At 44.6% G+C, this 25271-nt stretch overlaps 1 protein-coding gene across 1 annotated transcript in view; it reads left to right on the plus strand.

Annotated features, from left to right (window-relative positions):
- LOC139268628 (5'-AMP-activated protein kinase subunit beta-2-like) overlaps positions 1 to 25271 on the plus strand; it is an 85333-nt gene that overhangs the window by 24621 nt on the left and 35441 nt on the right. The window contains exons 3-5 of the mRNA XM_070887088.1: positions 6506 to 6672; positions 13449 to 13542; positions 20124 to 20238. Coding sequence (XP_070743189.1) covers positions 6506 to 6672; positions 13449 to 13542; positions 20124 to 20238 — 376 coding nt within the window. The remainder of the gene's footprint in view (positions 1 to 6505; positions 6673 to 13448; positions 13543 to 20123; positions 20239 to 25271) is intronic.

The following is a 25271-nucleotide window of genomic DNA, read 5'->3' on the forward strand; positions in this document are numbered from 1 at the left end:
AGCAGGTATTGGTCCTGAAGGGACACTCGGTTGATGGTGGCCTTGTAGCCGCCACAGATCCTGACTGAGCCATCTGTTTTTAGAACAGGGACGATGGGGCTTGCCCAGTCGCGAATTCAACGGGCAAAATTATGCCCTCTCTTAGCAACCTGTCCAACTCACACTCAATTTTCTCCCGCATCACATACAGCACAGCTCTGGCTTTGTGGTGCGCTGGTGTGGCGTCCGGGGTGATGCGAATCCTTACTTTGGTGCCTTTGAAAGTCCCGACGCCAGGTTGAAATAATGACTCGAACTTTTGTAGGACCTGTGAGCATGAACTTCGCTCCACAGATGAAATGGTGTGCACATCCCCCCCCCCCCCCATTTCCAGTTCATCTCGGCTAGCCAGCTCCTCCCCAAAAGCGCGGGACCATTTCCCGGGACAATCCAGAGTGACAGCCGGTTCTGAGATCCATTATGTGTGACCACCAACATTGCACTGCCGAGCACTGGGATGATTTCTTTGTGTACGTCCGTAGTTGCGTGTCAATGCGTTCTAGTTTGGGTCTGCTCGCGCTGAGTGGCCACAGTTTCTCGAATTGTTGGACACTCATAAGTGACTGGCTGGCTCCTGTGTCCAGCTCCATGCGTACCGGGATGCTGTTTAACAGTACTCTCATACAAAAACGCCACCTATGATGATATGAGCTGTGGATGTTTGCCACCTGGACCCGCTGAACTTAAGCATCCATTTCTGTGTCCCAGGCTTACCCCTGTCTTGCAGACCCCACTTGTGGTTCATCCACTTCGTAAACCCAGCCTCGCTGCGGGCTTCCTGCACATCCTGGCTAAATGTCCACTCAAGTTACAATTTCTGCAGATGAATTGTTGAAACTGGCAGGTCTTCGCAGCATGTTTGCTCCCGCACCTCCAGCATGGGCTGAGATTGATGTGAACAAAAGAGCTGTTACCAGGCATTTCTCTCTGATTGTCTCTTTGATTACTCTTGAGCACTCTTTGTGGGTGTCAATGGTCCCATCCCGGGACGTATTGTCCCTTGTGATGGTGCAAATGTCCGTTCAACCTGCCATTGTCTCTGTTGAGGACCCACCCTATAGTCTGTTACTGCCTGGTTTTATGTCGAATTGCCCTTGCCTGCCTATGGGGTTCTGAGTCGCGTTTACCATGTTAACTCCCTGCTCCATCACCACGTTGAGAGCAGAGTTACGCGCGTATATGATCTTGGTTTTCTCCTCCCCCGCCATGAAGATTTGAGCCATCGACGCCGCTGCTTCTAAGATCAAGTCCTTGGTCTCAATTAGCTTCCTAAAAATCCCAGCATGACCAATGCCCTCAATGAAGAACTGCTGTAACATCTCCCCCCTGCAGGCGTCTGTGAACTTGGAGGTTGGCCAAGCGCCGAAGGTCCGCAACGAAGTCCGGTATGCTCTGCCCTTCCCGACGTCGGGCCATGTGTATACTACTCACCGGTTTGAGGTGCTCACCGATCAGTTTGCTGAGGTCCTCGAAGGTCTTGTCCGCCGGCTTCTCGGGTGTGAGCTGGTCTTTCATAAGCGTATACGTCTTAGGTCCACAGCTGGTCAGTAGATGCGCCCTTCGCTTGTCAGCCGCTGCCGCTCCCAGCCAGTCCTTCGGGACAACGCTCTGCTGAAGCCTCTCGACGAAATCGTCCCATTCCTCACCAACACAGTACCATTCCTCCGTGCTACCGGTGGCCATTCCCTTGAGTCGTTGATTCCTGTTTCTCGTCGCCAAATGTTGTGTCCTTACACACTACAGCAAATCAACACGAGACACATACTGGAGACAAGGTCACTCTGACCCTAACCTTTATTCACAGGACCAAGAAGTGATGACCCTGCGTGGGACCTCTCTTTATATACCTGGATGACCAGGTGAGGAGTGTCTCCCACAAGTTCACCCCCTGTGGTCAAGGTGTGCATTTCTCAGGTGTGTACAGTGTTGTTACATAAAGGTTACAGTTATGTGAAGGTTACAAACATGACACTGTGTGTTTTATATGTTGTCCACTCTTTGCATTTGTAAGTTAAAAAGCACTTTCAGTAGTATTATGTCTAATACCAAGCATGTGAGAGTATATCCAAGAGGAGGGAGTGTGTATATTGTTTGTTTTAACGATGTATTTGCAGATTTTTTTTGTGCCAAGAGTGAATCAACATGCCGTGGAGTGTTCTGCCTCCAGTATTAAACAACTCTCAACATTTGATGGGAGATGAAAACAAAAAAGTGCTGGTCTATCAGCCTCTGTAAAGAGAAGAAATGGGTTAATATTTTTTCCATGTAGGCAAATCACTAAAGTTTTTTGTAAAATAGTTTTATCTTTTTCTTTAGTCTTGGCTGCGGGAGTTGCTTTTCTATTGATGATTGAGAAATCCCTCTCTGGAAAAATGTGTTCCTCCTTCCCCAATAAAGATCTCCACCTCTGCAGTAAAGATGCTTTACTGCAATTATATAGGGCCCTGGTGAGACTATACCTGGAGTATAGGCCCTGAAATTATGGTTGGCGGCTTCTTTCGGATTAATGCCTCCGACCGGAGAATTTTTACAAAAGTACCTGGTGGTCCCGGAGGAGCGTGAGATTCCGTTGGGGAGGCCTTCTCTTCCCGCGCTGCGAAGCGCGCTCCCATCCTCCAGGTTCGAACGCAGAGGGAGCAGTCACATGTGACTGCTTAACAAATTAGGTACAGTATTCCACAGCATTCTCATTAATAGCAATGAGAACTCCGTATCTACGAGTTCTCATTGCCATTGAGAGAGAAAAAAACAAACACACACAACGCCATTTAAAAAAAATAAAAATAAAAAGCACACCTCGCATAATTAAAATTAATTGAAATTAAGTTAATAAAGAAAAAGAAATTCCGCTTTATTAAAAAAAAAAGTTTTTTGAATTATGGTTTAAAATAAACTTACCATAGTGGGCAGGGTTTTTAACATTGTGTTTTTAAAATTTTATTTTATGTTTTTGTGTGTTTTAAAACTCTTACGCCTGTAAAAGTAGACTATAGAAATAGAAACATCGACATTTACAACATGGAAGAAGGCCATCTGGCGCATCATGTCCGCGCTGGCCGACAAAGAACCACATGGCCCTTGGTCAGCAGCCCTAAAGGTTACATGTAAATCTATGAGCAATGACAGAAAGGCAAAGAGCACCCAGCCCAACCAGTCCGTCTCACCGCAACTGCGACACCCCTTATACTAAAACATTCTATACTCCACACCAACGCCATGTGATCTCATGGGAGAGGCAGAAACCAGATTAAAAACCCACGCCAATTTATGGAGAGAAAATCCTCTCCGACCCATCCAGGCGATCAAAACTAGTCCAAGAGATCACCCTGGCCGTATTCTATTCCCTGCAGTACTTACCCTTATATCTGCTCCGTCCAACAAAAGGTCATCCAGTCTAATCCCAGTTACCAGCTCTAGGTCCGTAACCTGCAGGTTACTGCACTTTAAGTGCCCATCCAACTATCTCTTAAAAGTGGTGAGGATTTCTGCATCCACCAATCTTCCAGGCATCGAGTTCCAGATCCCCACAACTCTCTGCGTCAAGAAACCCCCATCAAATCCCCTCTAAACCTTCCACCAACCACCTTAAAACTATGCCCCCTCGTAATAGACCCCTCCACCAATGGAAATAGACCCTTACTATCCACTATGTCCAGGCCCCTCAATATTTTGTACACCTCAATGAGGTCTCCTCTCAACCTCCTCTGTTCCAATGAGAACAAACCCAGCCTATCCAGTCTGTCCTCATAACTAAGATTCTCCATTCCAGGCAGCATCCTAATAAATTTCCTCTGCACCCTCTCTCGTGCAATCATGTCCTTCCTATAATACGGCGACCAGAACTGCACGCAATACTCCAGCTGTGGCCTAACCAAAGTATTATACAATTTAAGCATAACCTCCCTGCTCTTATATTCTATGCCTCCTCCAATAAAGGCAAGCATTTTGTATACCTTCTTAACCACCTTATCCATCTGGCCTGCTACTTTCAGGGATCTGTGGACAAGCACTCCTATTAAGTGGCCTATCGCTTAATGTGTATACCCTTTCCTTATTAGCCTTCCCAAAGTGCATCACCTCACACTTCTCTGAATTAAACTCCATTTGCCACTGCTCTACCCACCTGACCAGTAGATATCCTCCTGCAGCCCATGACTTTCCTCTTCATTATTAACCAGACAACCAATTTTAGTGTTGTCTGCAAACTTCTGAATCATACTCCCTATATTCAAATCTAAATTATTGACATATACCACAAAAAGCAAATGCGCTTGCTTTTATCAGGCGCAGGAGTTTTGAAAACATTTGCTGGGCAAGATATGGGTAAATACCGCAATCTTGCCCTTGTAAATGTCCTCGCTCCCGAGATGTGGAGGATCTGAAGCTTGACAGATCGGAAAAGCTGGTTTTCGGCGCATGTGCACTGAAAACCGGCTTTTGTGATGCATTCCCGGGTCCGTACGCAATCCGTACGGACCCAGGGAGGCCGGGATTTCTGGGCCATTGTGTACAGTTTTGGTCTCCTTACTTAAGGAAGGATATACTTACCATAGAGGGAGTGCAACGAAGGTTCACCAGAATGATTCCTGGGATGGGGGGATTGCCTTATGAGGAAAAATTGAGGAGACTAAGCCTATATTCTCTAGAGTTTAGAAGATTAAGAGGTGATCTCATTGAAACACATAAAATTCTTAAGGGGCTTGACAGGGTAGATGCAGGGAGGATGTTTCCCCTGGGTGGAGAGTCTAGAACCAGGGGTCATAGTCTCAGAATAAGGGGTCAGCCATTTAGGACAGACATGCGGAGAAAGTTCTTCACTCAGAGGGTGGTGAATCTTTGGAATTCTTGACCCCAGAAGGCTGTGGATGCTCAGTCGTTGAGTATATTCAAACATAGAAACATAGAAAATAGGTACAGGCGTAGGCCATTTGGCCGTTCGAGCCTGCACCACCATTCAATAAGATCATGGCTGATCATTCCCTCAGTACCCCTTTCCTGCTTTCTCTCCATACCCCTTGATCCCCTTAGCCGTAAGGGCCAAATCTAACTCCCTCTTGAATATATCCAATGAACAGGCATCAACAACTCTCTGCAGCAGGGAATTCCACAGGTTAACAACTCTGAGTGAAGAAATTTCTCCTCATCTCAGTCCTAAATGGCCTACCCCTTATCCTAAGACTATGTCCCCTGGTTCTGGACTTCCCCAACATCGGGAACATTCTTCCCGCATCTAACCTGTCCAGTCCCGTCAGAATCTTATACGTTTCTATGAGATTCCCTCATCCTTCTAAACTCCAGTGAATAAAGGCCCAGTTGATCCAGTCTCTCTTCATATGACAGTCCAGCCATCCCTGGAATCAGTCTGGTGAACCTTCGCTGCACTCCCTCAATAGCAAGAATGTCCTTCCTCAGATTAGGAGACCAAAACTGAACACAATATTCCTGGCGAGGCCTCACTAAGGCCCTGAACAACTGCAGTAAGACCTCCCTGCTCCTATACTCAAATCCCCTAGCTATGAAGGCCAATATACCATTTGCTGCCTTCACCGCTTGCTGTACCTGCATGCCAACTTTCAATGACTGATGAACCATGACACCCAGGTCTCGTTGCACCTCCACTTTTCCTAATCTGCCGCCATTCAGATAATCTGCCTTCGTTGTTTTGCGCCCAAAATGGATAACCTCACATTTATCCACATTATACTGCATCTGCCGTGCATTTGCCCACTCACCTAACCTGTCCAAGTCATCCTGCAGCCTCTTAGCATCCTCCTCACAGCTCACACCGCCACCCAGTTTAGTGTCATCTGCAAACTTGGAGATATTACACTCAATTCCTTTATCTAAATCATTAATGTATATTGTAAAGAGCTGGGGTCCCAGCACTGAGCCCTGCGGCACCCCACTAGTACATTCTTGCCATGCTATTCTGAAAAGGACCCGTTTATCCCGACTCTCTGTTTCCTGTCGACCAACCAGTTCTCTATCCACGTCAATACATTACCCCCAATACCATGTGCTTTGATTTTGCACACCAACCTCTTGATCAATAGATCAATATATTTTTTAATATTAAGGAAATCAAGGTTATATGGGGATAGTGCAGGAAAGTGGAGTTGAGGTAGAAGATAAGCCATGATCTTGCTGAATGGTGGAGCAAGCTCAAGGGGCCAAATGGCCTACTCCTGCTCCCAATTATGTTCTTATGCACAGTACAGTATGATTTGAGCTGATTTGGATGGGGGACAAAAGCCATCAAATTGATGGGATCTCTGTTTTATTGTTTTCTTTTTCAGCTTTATGACATCTAATATACACAACAAGAACATCTCCTTCACTGTTGGCTGACATTCTAACCTAACTCTCTAAAAATGCTCTGTTGCTACCATACAGCTGTATAGAAATTGTATTTCTACGTTTAACTTTTCTCCATTGTTACCTCCTCACATGTGTTTTGATATTTTAGCCTCTCACCGATAAGGAATTTGTGTCCTGGCAACCTGACATAGATGAGCCTGTAAAATTGCCTAAGCAAGCTCGGCCCACAGTCATCCGCTGGATAGGTGGAGGAAAAGAAGTATTCATATCTGGATCTTTCAACAACTGGAATACCAAGATCCCACTTATTAAAAGGTAAAATATATGCAGTTTATAACTAGCTGAAAACCATACTTTCAGATTCTTGTACAGAAGGGAAGGTTTCCATATCGAAGCTCTCTTGGGTTTTATTTTAATTTTGATGAGTTGGAGGTCTGACTTGCTTGGAAATCCATCACCATGTTTGAGTCTCCAAATAAAACTATTGAGAAACTCACACAATTTGAGTTTCCATTTGTAGAGTACATTTCTCACCCTGTAGGAATACACCCCTATGATCTAAGTCTTGAAAACCTGGGTGGAAGTTGCCAGTAGCTAAAGCCTAGGGAGCCCCAAGTCAGCATACAGATGCTGCATAAGTATAATACTTCACAGTTTAATAATGCGGAGCACTGGTAGGTTTACTGTTTGTTCAGTTAGGATCATCCTACTTATTAGGAATACTGTGGATCATTAAACAACTGATGTACATAGGTTGAAATCCTTGCTAGGTACATGTCAGGTGCCAGGATATCCTCCCCAATGGTATGATGTCTAAAGTGATGATGCCCACTTGAAAGTAGAACAAGACATGTCATCCTATCAATTGCTTGTAAACAGCCTCCTGTTAGGCCAAAACTGGATTGTTTTCTTAGACAATGTATGTGAGTTTCCGACTTCAAGGAGAATCAAACTTGTTATCTGCAATGCTTGCCCCACCAAGGTGTGTCCCATTAGCAAGGTTCTTGTGTATTGTTGCACTGTTGCTTGGTTCTGGAGGTGTAATGGTCTGCTTGAAATCAAAGCAGCTCTTATATCGTTGTACTCTGATTTGATTGACAGTCTGTCTCCAGAGGCAGCACAGACTGGGAATAAATATAACAGCTGCTGGCAATTGCATTACTTTGGTTTCCATATTTACGAAAGGATATACTTGCTTTGGAGGCAGTTCAGAGAAGATTCACAAAGTTGTTTCCAGGGATGAGGGGGTTGACTTATGAGGAAAGGCTGAGTAGGTTGGGCCTCTACTCATTGGAGTTTAGAAGAATAAGAGGTGATCTTAATTGAAACGTATAAGATTATGAGGAGGCTTGATAAGGTGGATGCAGAGAGGATGTTTCCACTGATGGGGGAGACTAGAACTAGAGGGCATGATCTTAGAATAAGGGGCCGCCCATTTAAAACAGAGACGAGGAGGAATTTCTTCTGAGGGTTGTAAATCTGTGGAATTTGCAGCCTCGGAGAGCTGTGGAAGCTGGGACAGTGAATAAATTTAAGACAGAAATAGAGTTTGTTGAGCAATAGGGGCTTATGGGGAGTGGGCGGGGCAGTGGAGCTGAGTCCATGATCAGCGGAGCAGGCTCGAGGGGCGGTATGGCCTACTCCTGTTCCTATTTCTTATGTTCTTATGATGGGGAAAATAGAGTATGAGAATAAGCTTGCAGGGAGCATAAAAACTGAATGCAAAAGCTTCTATAGATATGTGAAGAGAAAAAGATTAGTGAAGACAAATGTAGGTCCAATTGCAGTCAGAATCAGGTGAATTTATAATGGGGAACAAAGAAATGGCAGAAGAGCTGAACAAATACTTTGGTTCTGTCTTCACTAAGGAAGACACAAATAACCTTCTGGAAATACTAGAGGACCGAGGGCCTAGCGAGAAGGAGGAACTGAAGGAAATCGTTATTAGTCAGGAAATTGTGTTGGGGAAATTGATGGGATTAAAGGCCGATAAATTCCCAAGGCCTGATAGTCTGCATCCCAGAGTACTTAAGGAAGTGGCCCTAGAAATAGTGGATGCATTGGTGGTCATTTTCCAACATTCTATAGACTCTGGTTCATTTCCTATGGATTGGAGGGTAGCTAATGTAACCCCACTTTTTAAAAAGAAGTGAGAGAGATAACGGAATTATACACCGGTTAGCCTGACATCGGTAGTGGGGAAAATGTTGGAATCAATTATTAAAGATGTAATAGCAGCGCATTTGGAAAGCAGTGACGGGATCGGTCCAAGTCAGCATATTATTGAAAGGAAATCATGCTTGACAAATCTTTTGGAATTTTTTCAGGATGTAACTGGTAGAGTGGACAAGGGAGAACCAGTGGATGTGGTGTATTTAGACTTTCCAAAGGCTTTTGACGAGGTCCCAGACAAGAGATTAGTCTGCAAAATTAAAGCACATGGTATTGGGGGTAATGTATTGACATGGATAGAGAACTGGTTGCCAGACAGGAAGCAAATAGTAGGAATAAACCGGTCCTTTTCAGAATGGCAGGCAGTGACTAGTGGAGTACCACAAGGTTCAGTGCTGGGACCCCAGCTATTTACAATATACATTAATGATTTAGACGAAGGAATTGAATGTTAACAGATATGATGTGATTGGGATTACAGAGACGTGGCTCCAGGATGATCAGGGCTGGGAACTCAACATCCATGGGTATTCAACATTCAGGAAGGATAGAATAAAAGGAAAAGGAGGTGGGGTAGCATTGCTGGTGAAAGAGGAGATTAATGCAATAGTTTGGAAGGACATTAGATTGGATGATGTGGAATCTATATGGGTAGAACTGTAGAACACCAAAGGGCAAAAAACGTTAGTGGGAGTTGTGTACAGACCTCCAAACAGTAGTAGTGATGTTGGAGAGGGCATCAAACAGGAAATTAGGGGTGCATGCAATAAAGGTGCAGCAGTTAACATGGGTGATTTTAATATGCATATAGATTGGGCTAACCAAACTGGAAGCAATACGGTGGAGGAGGATTTCCTGGAGTGCATAAGGGATGGTTTTCTAGACCAATATGTCGAGGAACCAACTAGGGGGGAGGCCATCTTAGACTGGGTGTTGTGTAATGAGAGAGGATTAATTAGCAATCTCGTTGTGCGAGGCCCCTTGGAAAAGAGTGACCATAATATGGTGGAATTCTACATTAGGATGGAAAATGAAACAGTTAATTCAGAAACCATGGTCCAGAACTTAAAGAAGGGTAACTTTGAAGGTATGAGGCGTGAACTGGCTAGGATAGATTGGCGAATTATACTTAAGGGGTTGACTGTGGATGGGCAATGGCAGACATTTAGAGACCGCATGGATGAGCTACAACAATTGTACATCCCTGTCTGGCGTAAAAATAAAAAAGGGAAGGTGGCTCAACCGTGGCTATCAAGGGAAATCAGGGATAGTATTAAAGCCAAGGAAGTGGCATACAAATTGGCCAGAAATAGCAGTGAACCCGGGGACTGGGAGAAATTTAGAACTCAGCAGAGGAGAACAAAGGGTTTGATTAGGGCAGGGAAAATAGAGTACGAGAGGAAGCTTGCAGGGAACATTAAGACGGATTTCAAAAGTTTCTGTAGATATGTAAAGAGAAAAAGGTTAGTAAAGACAAACGTAGGTCCTCTGCAGTCAGAATCAGGGGAAGTCATAACAGGGAACAAAGAAATGGCAGATCAATTGAACAAGTACTTTGGTTCGGTATTCACTAAGGAGGACACAAACAACCTTCCGGATATAAAAGGGGTCAGAGGGTCCAGTAAGAAGGAGGAACTGAGGGAAATCCTTATTAGTCGGGAAATTGTGTTGGGGAAATTGATGGGACTGAAGGCCGATAAATCCCCAGGGCCTGATGGACTGCATCCCAGAGTACTTAAGGAGGTGGCCTTGGAAATAGCGGATGCATTGACAGTCATTTTCCAACATTCCATAGACCTTGGATCAGTTCCTATGGAGTGGAGGGTAGCTAATGTAACCCCACTTTTTTTTAAAAAAAGGAGGGAGAGAAAACAGGGAATTATAGATCGGTAAGCTTGACATCGGTAGTGGGTAAAATGATGCAATCATTAATTAAGGATGTCATATCAGTGCATTTGGAAAGAGGTGACATGATATGTCCAAGTCAGCATGGATTTGTGAAAGGAAAATCATGCTTGACAAATCTTCTGGAATTTTTTGAGGATGTTTCCAGTAGAGTGGACAAGGGAGAACCAGTTGATGTGGTGTATTTGGACTTTCAGAAGGCTTTCGACAAGGTCCCACACAAGAGATTAATGTGCAAAGTTAAAGCACATGGGATTGGGGATAGTGTGCTGACGTGATTGAGAACTGGTTGGCAAACAGGAAGCAAAGAGTAGGAGTAAATGGGGACTTTTCAGAATGGCAGGCAGTGACTAGTGGGGTACCGCAAGGTTCTGTGCTGGGGCCCCAGCTGTTTACATTGTACATTAATGATTTAGACGAGGGGATTAAATGTAGTATCTACTAAGTTGGGTGGCAGTGTGAGCTGCGAGGAGGATGCTATGAGGCTGCAGAGTGACTTGGATAGGTTAGGTGAGTGGGCAAATGCATGGCAGATGAAGTATAATGTGGATAAATGTGAGGTTATCCACTTTGGTGGTAAAAACAGAGAGATAGTCTATTATCTAAATGGTGACAGATTAGGAAAAGGGGAGGTGCAACGAGACCTGGGTGTAATGGTACATCAGTCATTGAAGGTTGGCATGCAGGTACAGCAGGCGGTGAAGAAAGCAAATGGCATGTTGGCCTTCATAGCGAGGGGATTTGAGTACAGGGGCAGGGAGGTGTTACTACAGTTGTACAGGGCCTTGGTGAGGCCACACCTGGAGTATTGTGTACAGTTTTGGTCTCTTAACTTGAGGAAGGACATACTTGCTATTGAGGGAGTGCAGCGAAGCTTCACCAGACTGATTCCCGGGATGGCGGGTCTGACATATCAAGAAAGACTGGATCAACTGGGCTTGTATTCACTGGAGTTCAGAAGAATGAGAGGGGATCTCGTAGAAACGTTTAAAATTCTGATGGGTTTAGACAGGTTAGATGCAGGAAGAATGTTCCCAATGTTGGGGAAGTCCAGAACCAGGGGTCACAGTCTAAGGATAAGGGTAAGCCATTTTGGACCGAGATGAGGAGAAACTTCTTCACTCAGAGTGGTGAACCTGTGGAATTCTCTACCACAGAAAGTTGTTGAGGCCAATTCACTAAATACATTCAAAAAGGAGTTGGATGTAGTCCTTACTATTAGGGGGATCAAGGGTATGGCGAGAAAGCAGGAATGGGGTACTGAAGTTGCATGTTCAGCCATGAACTCATTGAATGGTGGGTGTAGGCTCTAAGGGCCGAATGGCCTACTCCTGCACCTATTTTCTATGTTTCTAATATCTCCAAGTTTGAAAATGGCACTAAGCTGGGTGGCGGTGTGAGCTGTGAGGAGGATGCTAAGAGGCTGCAGGGTGACTTGGACGGGTTAGGTGAGTGGGCAAATGCATAGCAGATGCAGTATAATGTATGTAAATGTGAGGTTATCAACTTTGGTGGCTAAAACACGAAGGTAGAATATTATCTGAATGGTGACAGATTAGGAAAAGGGGAGCTGCAATGAGACCTTGAAAGTTGGCATGCAGGTACAGCAGGCGGTAAAGAAGGCAAATGGCATGTTGGCCTTCATAGCAAGAGGATTTGAGCATTGGAGAAGGGAGGTCTTACTACAGTTGTTCAGGGCCTTGGTGAGGCCACACCTTGAATATTGTGTACAGTTTTGGTCTCCTAATCTGATATTGAGGGAGTGCAGCGAAGGTTCACCAGACTGATTCCCGGGATGGCAGGACTGACCTATAAAGGAAGACTGGATCGACTAGGCTTGTATTCACTGGAATTTAGAAGAATGAGAGGGGATCTCAAAGGAACATATAAAAATCTGACGGGATTGGACAGGTTAGATGCAGGAAGAATGTTCCTGATGTTGGGGAAGTCCAGAACCAGGGGTCACAGTCTAAGGACAAAGGGTAAGCCATTTAGGACCGAGATGCGGAGAAACTTCTTCACTCAAAGAATTGTGAACCTGTGGAATTCTCTACCACAGAAAGTTGTTGAGGCCAGTTCGTTAGATATATTCAAAAGGGAGTTCGATGTGGCTCTTACGGCTAAAAGGATCAAGGGGTATGGCGAGAAAGCAGGAATGAGGTACTGAAGTTGCATGATCAGCCATGATCATATTGAATGGTGGTGCAGGCTCGAAGGGTCGAATGGCCTACTCCTGCACCTATTTTCTATGTTTCTATGTCACAGTGATAAGATAGAATTTCATGGTGCATTAAAAACCCATGTATAGCAATAGCACCTAAGCAAATTAATGCTGTGGATAAGTACTTTAAGGAATCTGAAACTATTATTGCTATTTTTTATATGCTGACTTAATTTCTAATTTCTTTGCTTCCCTGTAATTTTACTTATTGCAATAAGCTGCTTGTAATTTTTAGCCTTAACTATATGGTCTGTCCGCATGTCATTTCCCATTGATTTTGTATGGTCTGTAGGAGATGGCTTTACTATTTGCGGTGCATAATCCAATCGTATGTGTGCATTGTTCATCCGGTGGCACACTATCTCATACACATTTGGCACATGATAACATTTTAATGATTAGGAAGTGTGGGCGTGCCTATAGAATGTTGCATTTTACATTAAGCATGAGTTAAAAAGTATTTGTAAGAAACACACATTGTAACACTGTGCTCTAGGATGTCTTGTTACTAACTGCTTAATCCACAACCACATATAAGTGGCTTTGGCTCTGAGGCTGTTTTCCTCTCATGGTGTAGTCCGGAAGTAAAACGTGATGGAAAAATAGCCACTCTGTGCCACAATGGTCAATGATGTGAAACTGAATTGTGTCTTTTCTGCTTGGAACTGCACCTCTATAAGGGAGTCAATGCTTTCAGGAGGGGAAGGGAGAAAATTGAGAAGACCAAAAAGAAAAGATAATTGTGTTTTGATAGTCTTGGATAGTGCAACTTAGCATTTCTATCTTTTTGCAGCCATAATGACTTTATTGCTATCCTTGATCTGCCAGAAGGAGAACACCAATACAAGTTCTTTGTAGATGGGCAGTGGGCTCATGACCCTTCAGAGGTAAGTACTCATTTAACTTTTTATTAAGTTTTATAAATCTTGTATTTGTAACCTACAATATTATAAGGGGGGGGAGAGAAGCAACATTGTGAAAGGCATTCATTTTACATATGTATTGTAGATTGGGTATTTGTTTTCTTGCCAGTTTTCTGTGCAAGTCTTGAATGTCAGCAGGTTATTTGATCATGCCATCCACATGTGTGTACTTTCAGCAGGAGTCGCTGTATAGCTTCAGCACTAGGAGCCCTAGTGGATTTCTTCCTTCTCCACTGAGGCCAATCGTAGTAATCCTGGTACTGCCAGTTGAGATCGGCTGACTCAGCTTTGAACCAGGATTGACCCTGGTACCTTTCGGTTTGAATGGCTCAAAAACTTGTAGAGCCATCAGTAGAAACTGAGTAATATAAAATAATTAAGTTCGGCAAATATCAACGGTCAAAGCAGAAATCTCTTTATAGTGTTTAAAACATTTCATGGGCTAGAAATTCATTTATATCCAAGGAATGGGCAGTGTTAGGACAAAATATAGTGAATTAGTACCAGGCAAAAATGCTCCAGTCTGCATGCAAAATTCATCCTCACTGCTCAATAAAATGATTGGAGTCTTAATTCAAGTCTCAAAATCCAAGCTCATTGGCATTACACTGAAAGGCTGGACCAATATCGGGTGCAGTCTAATCGCAACTTATGATTACCACAGGCTTTTTTCACTATTTAAAGGGGATGTTCATTGATGTTGCAGCACCTCATTCTCAGCATTGTTGGCTGTGCAGCTGCCTCAACAATCATAAGGAGAAGGAGCACTTATTTACAAATCCTCATGGCAGATCACCCCAGGAAGAGAGCCAGCAGATTTTCCCTTGAAACTTTGGAGGCAATGGTTGTAGTGCTGGAGAGAATGTGAGCAGTCCTGTACCCACCAACTGGCAGGAGGATCTCGCCACAGGTCTGCCACACGATGTGGAGGGAGGTGGCACATCACATCACGGACGGCCCATCCGAAAGCCCGATTGTCCAGCTAGCTGCTTCCTCCCTTCCTCCCGTTCCTCGTCTTCGTCATCCTTACCCTCGTCCTCCTCCCCTGTGTTCAAATTCTTGTCTTGCTGCCTGTGCTCCCTCCGCCATAGATCCTGGAGGGCGAGGTGGCATGCCCCCATTAATCTTACCAAGTGATGCAATTTGAATGTTTGAGGAATAAATATAGCTACTTTGCATTTGCCACGAGACTTTTGATACAAAAAAACCTTGAAACTACTCGATGAAACTATTGCAGTAGCTGAAACTAACAAAAAGCAACTGAAACTGCAATAACCTGACGGATGCAAGTGATCACTGATGATCCCTTTAAATATGTCCCTGCAGCTGCCTTCCTGGTGCTAGACACCAGCTCTCTCTGTCTGTGTTTACTCCAGGCGGTGAGGTAAGTGGCTAAAAGCAATTTTGGAAAGGGGCTAACAATTTGTGCTGCATTTTTTTTGACAGACAGCTGTCTGTCCAGCCCTGCCTCCCACTGCCCGTACTGCACTTTTTTGACCGACAGGCGACAAGCCCCGCCCCCTCCCAGCCCGAATCATTCCATGCGCGTGGTGCCGAGGACCAGGACCTGAGGCTCCGACTCGCTTTCCCCCCCCCCTCGGGCCGGCCTGGGCCCGATGGCGGAGGTCCTGGGCGTGGAAGTGGCCCCTGACCCGGAAGTGGGACCCTGCGATCAGTTGCTCCATGGGTTCTTCGACCGAGCTGCTGCTCCTCCGACCGACCGCCGACTGGCCGTCCCGCTGAGCAGCGAGCCTCCAACCAGGCCCAGAGCCGCGGCAGACGGCCGGGTTAGAGAGCGAGCCTGGGGGGGAGAGAGAGAGAGAGAGAGAAACGGGGGGGGGGGTGGGGCGGGGAGTGGGGAGAAAGCGAGAAAGCACTTTTTGGGGGGGGGGGGGTGGGGGAGAGGGAAGGAGAGCTTGTGGGGGGAGGAGAGCTTTTTTGCGGGAGGGGAGAGAGAGCTTTTGGCGGGCAACGGGGGGTGGAGACGGAGAGCTTGGAGGGGTATGGTGGAGAGAGTGCTTGGGGAGGCGGGGGGTGGGAGGAGAGAGCGAACTTGGGGAGAGGGGTGGTGGGGAAGAGAGCGCGAGCTTGTGGGGGGAGGGGAGAAAGCGAGAGGAGAGAGTGTGCTGGGGGGTGGGGGTAAACAGGCGAGAGAGAGCTTGGTGGGGGGGGAAAGAGGAGAGAGAGAGCTGGCGGGGGGAAGAGAGGAGAGAGCTTGTTTTGGGGGTGGGGAGAGTGAGTTTGGAGTGGGGGAAGAGAGAGAGCTTTGGGTGGGGGTGGGGGAAGAGAGAGAGCTTGGGTGGAGGAGAGAGGGAGCTTGGGAGGGGAAGGGGAGAGAGGAGAGAGAGCTTTGGTGAGTGGGGAAGAGAGGAGAGAGAGAGCTGGGTGGGAGGGGGGAGAGAGAGAGAGAGAGAGAGAGAGAGAGAGAGAGAGAGAGAGAGAGAGAGAGAGAGAAAGCTGGGGGGGGGCGGTGGAGAGAGCAAGGTTGGAGGTGTGGGGGGGAAAGGGGGAAGAGAGGCTCACTGGGGAGAAAAGGAACTCGGGGTAGATGGATCACGTTCGTCCAACCCTCTACAAGTGACATCATTGGAGTGGTTGATATCCAGAAGTTACGACACTGTCACTATTCACTTCATACCCAATAAACCTGTTAACAATCTGTACACAATGCCCCATCTATGGGGGGGTGGGGGGTAAGTAAGGATGCACTTGTACTGGGGTAAGGCACTTCGGCTGGGGGAGGGATATAAGGGATATACTTGGACTGGGATAAGGCACTTTGGCTGGGGAGACATGCTCTTGGATTGGGGTACGGGACTTTGGCTGGCCCTTGCTGTCATCTGGGGAGCTCTGTCCTCTGTCGCTTTAGCAAGTCAAAGTGGATTGAGTTACAATTTGCAAAGTCAGTGAGACCTTGGGATGGGTGGTTCCAATGACACATTCCTGTGAAACTTCAGAGTGTGGCTTATTCTCCAAGGGAACCAAAGGATGGAGCATGGCGGCCATTTTGGCAATACAAATAAAGGCGTCCTTTTGGAAATTGGGCGTTCAGTGAGCGTTGCACACTCACTGATGTCACGATCTCCTTGGCATTGAGGTCCCTGGCAATAACTGTTGCTATTGGGGGGGTGGGGGGTCCAATTTGGTGTGCGGTGCTGGATTTACCTCTCCCTGTCAGTACTGGTCTCAACACCACATTAGTGCCATCTACTGGCGCTAACGGACAGAGCTAAGGGGACAAATTTTTCCCACCATACACTTTCACATTTAGCTCCGATAAGACTTTTTGAAGCTTGTTGAAGGGGCAGGCTGTTTAGGACTGAGATGAGGAGAAACTTCTTCACTCAGAGTTGTTAACCTGTGGAATTCCCTGCCGCAGAGAGTTGTAGATGCCAGTTCATTGGATATATTCAAGAGGGAGTTAGATATGGCCCTTACGGCTAAGGGGATCAAGGGATATGGAGAGAAAGCAGGAAAGGGGTACTGAAGGAATGATCTGCCATGATCTTATTGAATGGTGGTGTAGGCTCGAAGGGTTGAATGGCCTACTCCTGCACCTATTTTCTATGTTTGCAGTCCTCCAACTTTGCAGAACAATTTCAGAAGCCAATATTTAAAACCAAGGACATTTTAATTCGATGATGAAGAAGAGGCCTCATAATTATCTATTGCCTATCTTGTTTCACATTGATACCAGCCCAATCCTAATGCTTCCCTCAAATATTCCTCAGTAAAACCAATGCTGGATTTTTAAGAATGGCAACTTCCACAGTAGATAGTTTAAAGGTATGCCATCTAAAAATCGCAAAGCCTTGGATAGATACTTTGTGCATGTTTAAACGTTTCCTTCTCTTGCTGGACATTTTTAGATGGACTATTTGTACACTCTTGGTATAACCTGCAAGATTCTTGTAGTCTTTTAGTAGCAGATTTTTCATCCCTCATTGGTTGAGAGTGAGGGATGGACAAGGCTGTGGATCATTATTTCCATAGCTTTTATCTCCATTGCTTTGTGTTATGCCTGCAGGATGTGTTTATATCAGGAAGGAAAGCTGAACATTGTCTGATTCACCCTAGGAGTTGAGCAGCTTCACTTCAGCTTCCAGTTGACCTTGCCCAGAACTGATGTAATTCTTTACATTGATTGGACATTCTTGCCACAAATGGGCATCCATTTCCAGATCTCATCTTGACCTAGCATTGTATTCCTCTAGCACCTTTTCCTTGCTTCCTTGCTTGTAGATCTCACTTTCCACCACCTTTCCTATGTTGTGGCTGTACCTGAATACCGTTTTCATTTCTGGTCACCGAGGCACAATGGAAACATTCAAGCTCTGGAAGTGGTGCAGAGAAGAGCCAGGAGGCTGATGCCTAGTGTCCGATGAATTGAGTTGTGAAGAAAAGTTAGAAATATCCACATCTTTATCACCCTGAAGATTTTTTTTCTCTGATGCTATCTCACCGTCTGCCTCCACTTCAGCACGTCCCACATGCCCATCACTTGTGTCCTGAATGATCTCTTCCGTCCATGCCCCCAACTCATTTTCTTCATGCTTTGAGATGTTTTCCATTTATATAAATGATTTGGACATGGCACGAGGAATAACATCAACGTTTGCTGATGATACCAAACTAGAGGGCATGGCAATTGTGAGGAAGAGTGCAAGCTCTTACAGGAGAACATAGACAGTTTAGAAGAATGGGCAGATACACACAGATCCACTTCAGTGCAGAGAATTGTGAGGCCTTACTTTTTGGGAAGTATGCCCCAATTGGTTAGACTCTTTAACAGAGTGGAAGATCAGAGATCCATGGATGCAGGTACATGGATCTTGAAAGGTAAGAGCACAGGCAGAAAGTCATGAATAAGACAATGGGATTCTGGGTTTTAGACATAAGGGCATTGAATATAAAAGCAATGAAGTAATGTTGAATTGTACAAGACATTGGATAGGCCACAATTGGAGTATTGCATGCAGTTTTGGGCACTCCATTATAGGAAAGGTATTACAGTCATGGAAAAGGTGCAAAGAAGATTCATTGGGTTTATAAAATAATACCAGGAAGGAGAGGTTAAAAATTAGGCAAAAAGGTTTTAAAAATGGGTATTTTTTTCTTAACTGTGAAAGATTGTTTCTGTTGGATGATGAATTTGCAAAAGGGGCATACTTTAGGATTATTACTAGAAGAATGAAGAGGCAATTAGAAAAAATCTTTCAAATACTTATTGACAACATTAGAAATAGGAGCAGGAGTAGGTCATATGGCCCCTCGAGCATGTTCCACCGTTTAATATGATCATGGCTAATCCGATCATGGACTCTGGTCCACTTCCCTGCTCCCTCTCCATAACCCCTTATTGCCTTATCGGTTAAGAAACTGTCTGTCTCTGTCTTAAATTTATTCAATGACCCATCTTCCACAGCTCTCTGAGGCAGCGAATTCCACAGATTTACAACCCTCTGAGAGAAGAAATTCCTCCATCTCAATTTTAAATTGGCGGCCCCTTATTCTACGATTATGCCCACTAGTTCTAGTCTCTCCTATCAGTGGAAACATCCTCTCTGCATCCACCTCGTCAAGCCCCCTCATAATCTTATACGTTTCAATAAGATCACCTCTCATTCTTCTGAATTCCAATGAGTAGAGGCCCAACCTACTCAACCTTTACTCATAAGTCAACCCACTCATCTCCGGAATCAACCTAGTGAACCTTCTCTGAACTGCCTCCAAAGCATGTATATCCTTTCTTAAATATGGAAACCAAAATTGTATGCAGTACTCCAGGTGTGTCCTCACCGATACCCTGTATAATTGTAGCAAGACTTCCCTGCTTTTATACTCCATCCCCTTTGCAATAAAGGCCAAGATTCCATTGGCCTTCCTGATCACTTGCTGTACCTGCATACTATCCTTTTATGTTTCATGCACCAGGACCCCCAGATCCTGCTGTACTGCAGCAGTTTGCAATTTTTCTCCATTTAAATAATAACTTGCTCTTCGATTTTTTTTTTCTGCCAAAGTGCATGACCTCACACTTTCCAACATTATACTCCATCTGCCAAATTTTTGCCCACTCACTTAACCTGTCTATGTCCTTTTGCAGTTTTTTTGTGTCCTCCTCACACATTGCTTTACCTCCCATCTTTGTATCGTCAGCAAACTTGGCTACGTTATACTTGGTCCCTTCTTCCCTTCCATTAGAACATGGAATACTTTTATTACAATTGAGGCAGAGACTATTATTTAAAAAAGAATTGGATAAATATTTTAAAATAGGGAATGTAAAAATATATGGGGAAAGCACAGTTGTTGTACCAAATAGCCTCATCCTGTGATGTAAATCCTATGATCTGTTATTTAAGAAGCAATATATAATTGTTGGAAAATAGGGCAAGAGGAATCTGGCATAACATGATTTTCCACAAAAATCGCTAGTAAAAGGCAAAATATTTTTACAATATGATGAGAACCCAGAGCATGTATTTTAACTGTGAAGAAATGCAATACCTGTACTGTCTATCTTAATTTTTTTTTCTTCTCAGCCAGTGACAACCAGTCAGCTCGGGACAATCAATAACATTATTCAAGTGAAGAAATCTGACTTTGAGGTGTTTGATGCCCTTAAACTTGACTCACTGGAGTGTTCCGATACCTCAGGTGAGGATTGTACAGCTGTAGATGGTACAATCTGTCAAAATGAAAATCGGGATTGATTAAAGTCAACTTATTAGAAAAAGTTAATCGAGAGAAAAATATATATGTTTGGGGGCCGGTGGATGAAACTGAACTTAACCCTGCCTAATAAATTAATATGCATTAGCTTCTAGTAAAGAAAAAGAAAGACTTGCATTTATATAACACCTTTCAAGATCTTGGGATGCCCCAAAACATTTTACAGCCAATTACATCTTTTTGGAGTGTATTCACTGTAATGTTGCAAATGCGACAGCCACTTTGAGCACAACAAGATCCCATGAACAGCAAAGAGATAATGACAAGATCATCTGTTTTAGGTGTTGTTTGAGGGATAAATGTTGATCATGACACCGAGGTGAACTCCCCTGCTTTTCTTTGAAATTGTGCCATGGGATCTTTTACATCCACCTGAGAGGGCAGTCGAGGCATCAGTTTAACTTCTCATCCAAAAGATGGCACCTCCAACAGTACACCATTCCCTCCGTACTGACACTCAAGTGTCAACCTAGATTTTGTGCTCAAATTTCTTGAGTTGGACTTGAATCCAAGACCTTTGGACTCTAAGGCAAGAGCGCTGTCACAGAGCCACAGCATGTACAATGCATGACATGCATTTTAAGGCAATCAAACACTTCCTCCAGGATATTGAACCATGCTGGTCTATGATTTTATTCGTTTTTGCAGCCCTCCAGCACCTTACCTATGTGATACTGTGTGATCTTGGGCAGGAGTGTGAACAGATTATTTGGTCAGAGAGATAGCACAGTGGAGTCCAGTCCTGTACTTACCTCTGTTAGAAATAACCTCTTTACGGCTATCTCTGGTCATCAGGTTCGAGTGCAAACCAATATGGTGGATATATTGTGTTTAATCAGAGTTTAAGATGGAATATAACACATTAGTTATACAGCAAAAACATATGACCGTGACAAGTAGCTGATACCGATCCGATCAGACAGACGGTTGAAACACGTGAGCAATTCTTTTCCTTTTGTCTAGAGCCTCCTTCTATCTCTCTCTTCTGTCTGTGAGCCTCCTCTCTCTCCTGTCTGTGAGGACAAGCTTTTAGGAGGTCACTTTTATTCTATTTTTAGAGATGGGCCTGAACTGGGCCTTTTGACAAGACCTTTTGACCTATAGAAATTCCCGTAAAATCTCAATATCCAATGGGACTTTGAATTCTTTGTCTTGATTCTTGAAACAAAGCCCACCCTAAAGATGTATTATGATTTTGACCACGTCTTGTTAATACATTCCGTAAAAGCCTTCCTGTGGAATTTGTTTCATCTTTCTCGGGTATAATCAGTACAAGGCCTAGTCATCTTCCCTTTCAACTATGAGGCCTAAAGCAGAGCTTTCTCACATCAGCCGGTCCTTACCTTCTTTACGACGTAGCAAACTGCCTTGTGTTTACGCCAACTTCCTTCCATTATCTTCGCAAGCAGTTCTGTTAATCTAACTTCAAATCCTACCTTAGCATTATACATAAAATACATAAACAAGGTTGAAGTCTTAAGTTAACAACAACAGATAATTTCTTAGCAACAGGGAGATTGTATATAGTACTTATACCCTCCATATGAAACCAAAACATTAGCACTTCCAAGTATCTATCTGGTCCAAGGAGACTTTTCGTCTGCAATTCGAACATAACCATTTAAACACAACATTCTTCGCGTTGCAGTTTTAAACGCTTAACCATAAACATTTTTAAGCATCTTTAATTTCCAACAGTCCCCACCTTGAGAGGGAGAAAACTCTATTTCAACCTCTGATTTTCGACTCTGTTCCAACCTTGCCAACTTGAGTATTGGTCGTCATCATCATCATCATCATCACCATAGGCAATCCCTCGAAATCGAGGAAGAATTGCTTCCACTCCAAACGTGAGTTCTTAGGTGACTGAACAGACCAATATGGGAATTACGGTCTCTGTTACAGGTGTGACAGACAGTCGTTGAAGGAAAGGGTGGGTGGGGAGTCTGGTTTGCCGCATGCACCTTCTGTTGCCTGCGCTTGGTTTCTGCATGCTGTCGCGCCAAGACTCTTGTGTTCAGCGCCCCCCCATATGCTCTTCCTCCACTTGGGTCTTTGGCTAGGGACCCCCAGGTGTCCTTCGGTTTATCAGGTGCAATTCCCTGGGTAAAAGGGGAGGACCAAGGTGGCTAAATGGTACCATATCGATCAGTTGAAAACTGTGAAAGAATAAATATTGCATATTTTACTTTACAGAACCAGTTAAGAATGATAATGAAACATGTAACACACTGCATCAGTTATCGAACCCTGCTGCTGGAGGTCATCATGTACATAAGACACTCAAACATGTCTCCAATCTATCTACGAACTGGGTGAAATATTACAATCAAACCAATGGCGAGGGTATATCATGTCAAGTTTTGAAGGAAATATGCAAAGTTGGAAGAAGTAGTACCTCCCAGAAACACTTTATCAAGGAGGCTTTGAGGGTGTCCTTGAAATGTTTCCTCTGCCCACCTTGGGCTCGCTTGTCATGTAGTAGAGCGCTTGCTTTCGGAGTCTTGTGTCAGGCATGCGAACAATGTGGCCCACCCAACGAAGCTGGTCGAGTGTGGTCAGTGCTTCGATGCTGGGGATATTGGCCTGATCGAGGACATTAACATTGGTGCGTCTGTCCTCCCAGGGGATTTGCAGGATCTTGCGGAGACATCGTTGATGGTATTTCTCCAGCGATTTGAGGTGTCTACTGTAAATGGTCCATGTCTCTGAGCCATACAGGAGGGCAGGTATCACTACAGCCCTGTAGACCATGAGCTTGGTGGCAGATTTCAGGGCTTGATCTTCGAACATTCTATTCCTTAGGCGGCGTCAGGTGGTACGATGGTTCAATCGACGTGTGAAGCATCTCAGATAACATGGCATAATTAGAACTATTAAGACCAGGCATTGAGCAGTTACTAGGGCTGCTGATGCCATTCGTGCCCAGGGATGCTGATGAGCATTATAGGCTACTTCCCACCAGTTGTGGTCCCCTAACTTGCTCATTGCTTTCTCAATTTGCGCATTGTCTTGCTGCATTTTAACCAAGTATTTCTGGGAGGTACTACTTCTTCCAGCTTTGCATATTTCCTTCAAAACTCGACATGATATACCCTCGCCATTGGTTTGATTGTAATATTCCACCCAGTTCGTAGATAGATTGGAGACACGTTTGAGTGTCTTATGTACATGATGACCTCCAGCAGCAGGGTTCGATAACTAATGCAGTGTTACATTTTTCATTATCATTCTTAACTGGTTCTGTAAGGTAAAATATGTAATATTTATTCTTTCACAGTTTTCAACAGATTGATATGGTACCATTTAGCCACCTTGGTGGTCCTCATTTTACCCAGGGAATTGCACCTGATAAACCGAAGGACTGGTCCTGTCAATAACCAGAAAGGGGCCATTCCACTTTGGTTCGAAGCAATGTTGCCTCTTCCCGTAGTTTAGTACCATTACAGCACCTCCCACTCGATACTCAAATGGTTGAACTTTCTAGTCGAAGTATTTCTTTGCCTGGCTTTTTGAATTGCCTGTTTGTGTAGCTATGCACATGTTGGTTTGTTCCATGTTCTCTACCACCGTTTCAAGTCATTTTTGGTTGGCAATTCCCTGTACTAAGGGTGTGGCTGAAAGGGTTAACAGATGGGCTGCCATTGGCATTAGTCACCCGGTCATAGCCTGGTAGGGCGAGATACCCGTTGTACTATGCGGGGTGGATCTAATCATCATTAGACACATTGGCAACATACTGGACCATTTGTTGGGGTGATCTGCACAAAATTTCTTTAACATAGTTTTCAGAGTTTGATTTCCTCTTTCCACCACTCCAAATGATTGTGGGTGATGGGCGATATGAAGTTCATGTGAGGTACCCATTATCCGTTGTAGTTCGGTAAAAATTTAGGCGACAAAGTGTGGTTCTTGATTGCCATCAACTTGGATCGGCGCTCCCCACCTGCCGATCATCTCGCCAAATAAAAGTCGAGCCGCTGTCAATGCTGTGTTTGTTTTACATGGAAAAGCCTCCCTTCATTTAGTAAATTTATCAACTATAACCAGACAATACTGAAAACCAGAAGGTCCTGTAGGTAAGGGCCCTATAAAATCAATTTGAAGGTGGGTCCATATCCCAGCAGGAGGAGGGGAACTATGCAACAGTGCTCGATTAGTGTGGGCACTTGGATTGTGCTGTAAATAGGGCAAGCAACGATTCACTCCGAGTATCATCCGTCACACAATCAGGATACAATGCAAATTTCCATAGCTTCTGAACAGTTCAACTGAATAGTGTCCTCCTACCGGGTGTGCGTGAAGGAGATCAAAAATGTCGGGTGCCATGAATGGGGAACACAGACAACTGGGAGATCGGACGATAGCTACCGCAAGCGGGGATTGTACATTAACGGGCACAGCTTCCCCAGACTGATCCGGAGCCAATTGTGTGTCTGTAGCCCATGGAACGGGCTGAGGTAACGGACATTCATTTTGATGCCATGCAATAACTGGACTGGAGGAAAGGGAGGTTGATGTCCCCACCTGGGATACTCGAGACTACCTTGAGGGAGGAGTAGGGGCTTGCCAGAGGTCACTGTTAACTGCGGCGTCCTTTTCAGCACGATCTGCCTGTGAGTTACCCTGGGTGTGTACGTTAGAAGAATGTGAGTGGGACTTCACCTTACCAACAAAAACAAGAGCTGGATGTGAACTTAGAGTCCCAAAGAGAAGCAAAGAGGTCTGCATGGAGCAGGGTCTTACCATCAACAATACAAAAATTATTCTGAGCATACAGCGATAAAGATAACAAACTGTTAATCGCATAGGCACTATCTGACCAAACATTGACAGGTATATCATGGGTAATTTGGATCACTGTCACAAGGACTGCAACTTCAGCATATTGAGCAGAGTGGGAAATGCATTTATACTTAAGTTCTCGATCAGGCATAACTACTGCAAATACAGTAAGG

This window comes from Pristiophorus japonicus, chromosome 8 (genome assembly GCF_044704955.1).
Source record: "Pristiophorus japonicus isolate sPriJap1 chromosome 8, sPriJap1.hap1, whole genome shotgun sequence".
Lineage (NCBI taxonomy): Eukaryota > Metazoa > Chordata > Chondrichthyes > Pristiophoridae > Pristiophorus > Pristiophorus japonicus.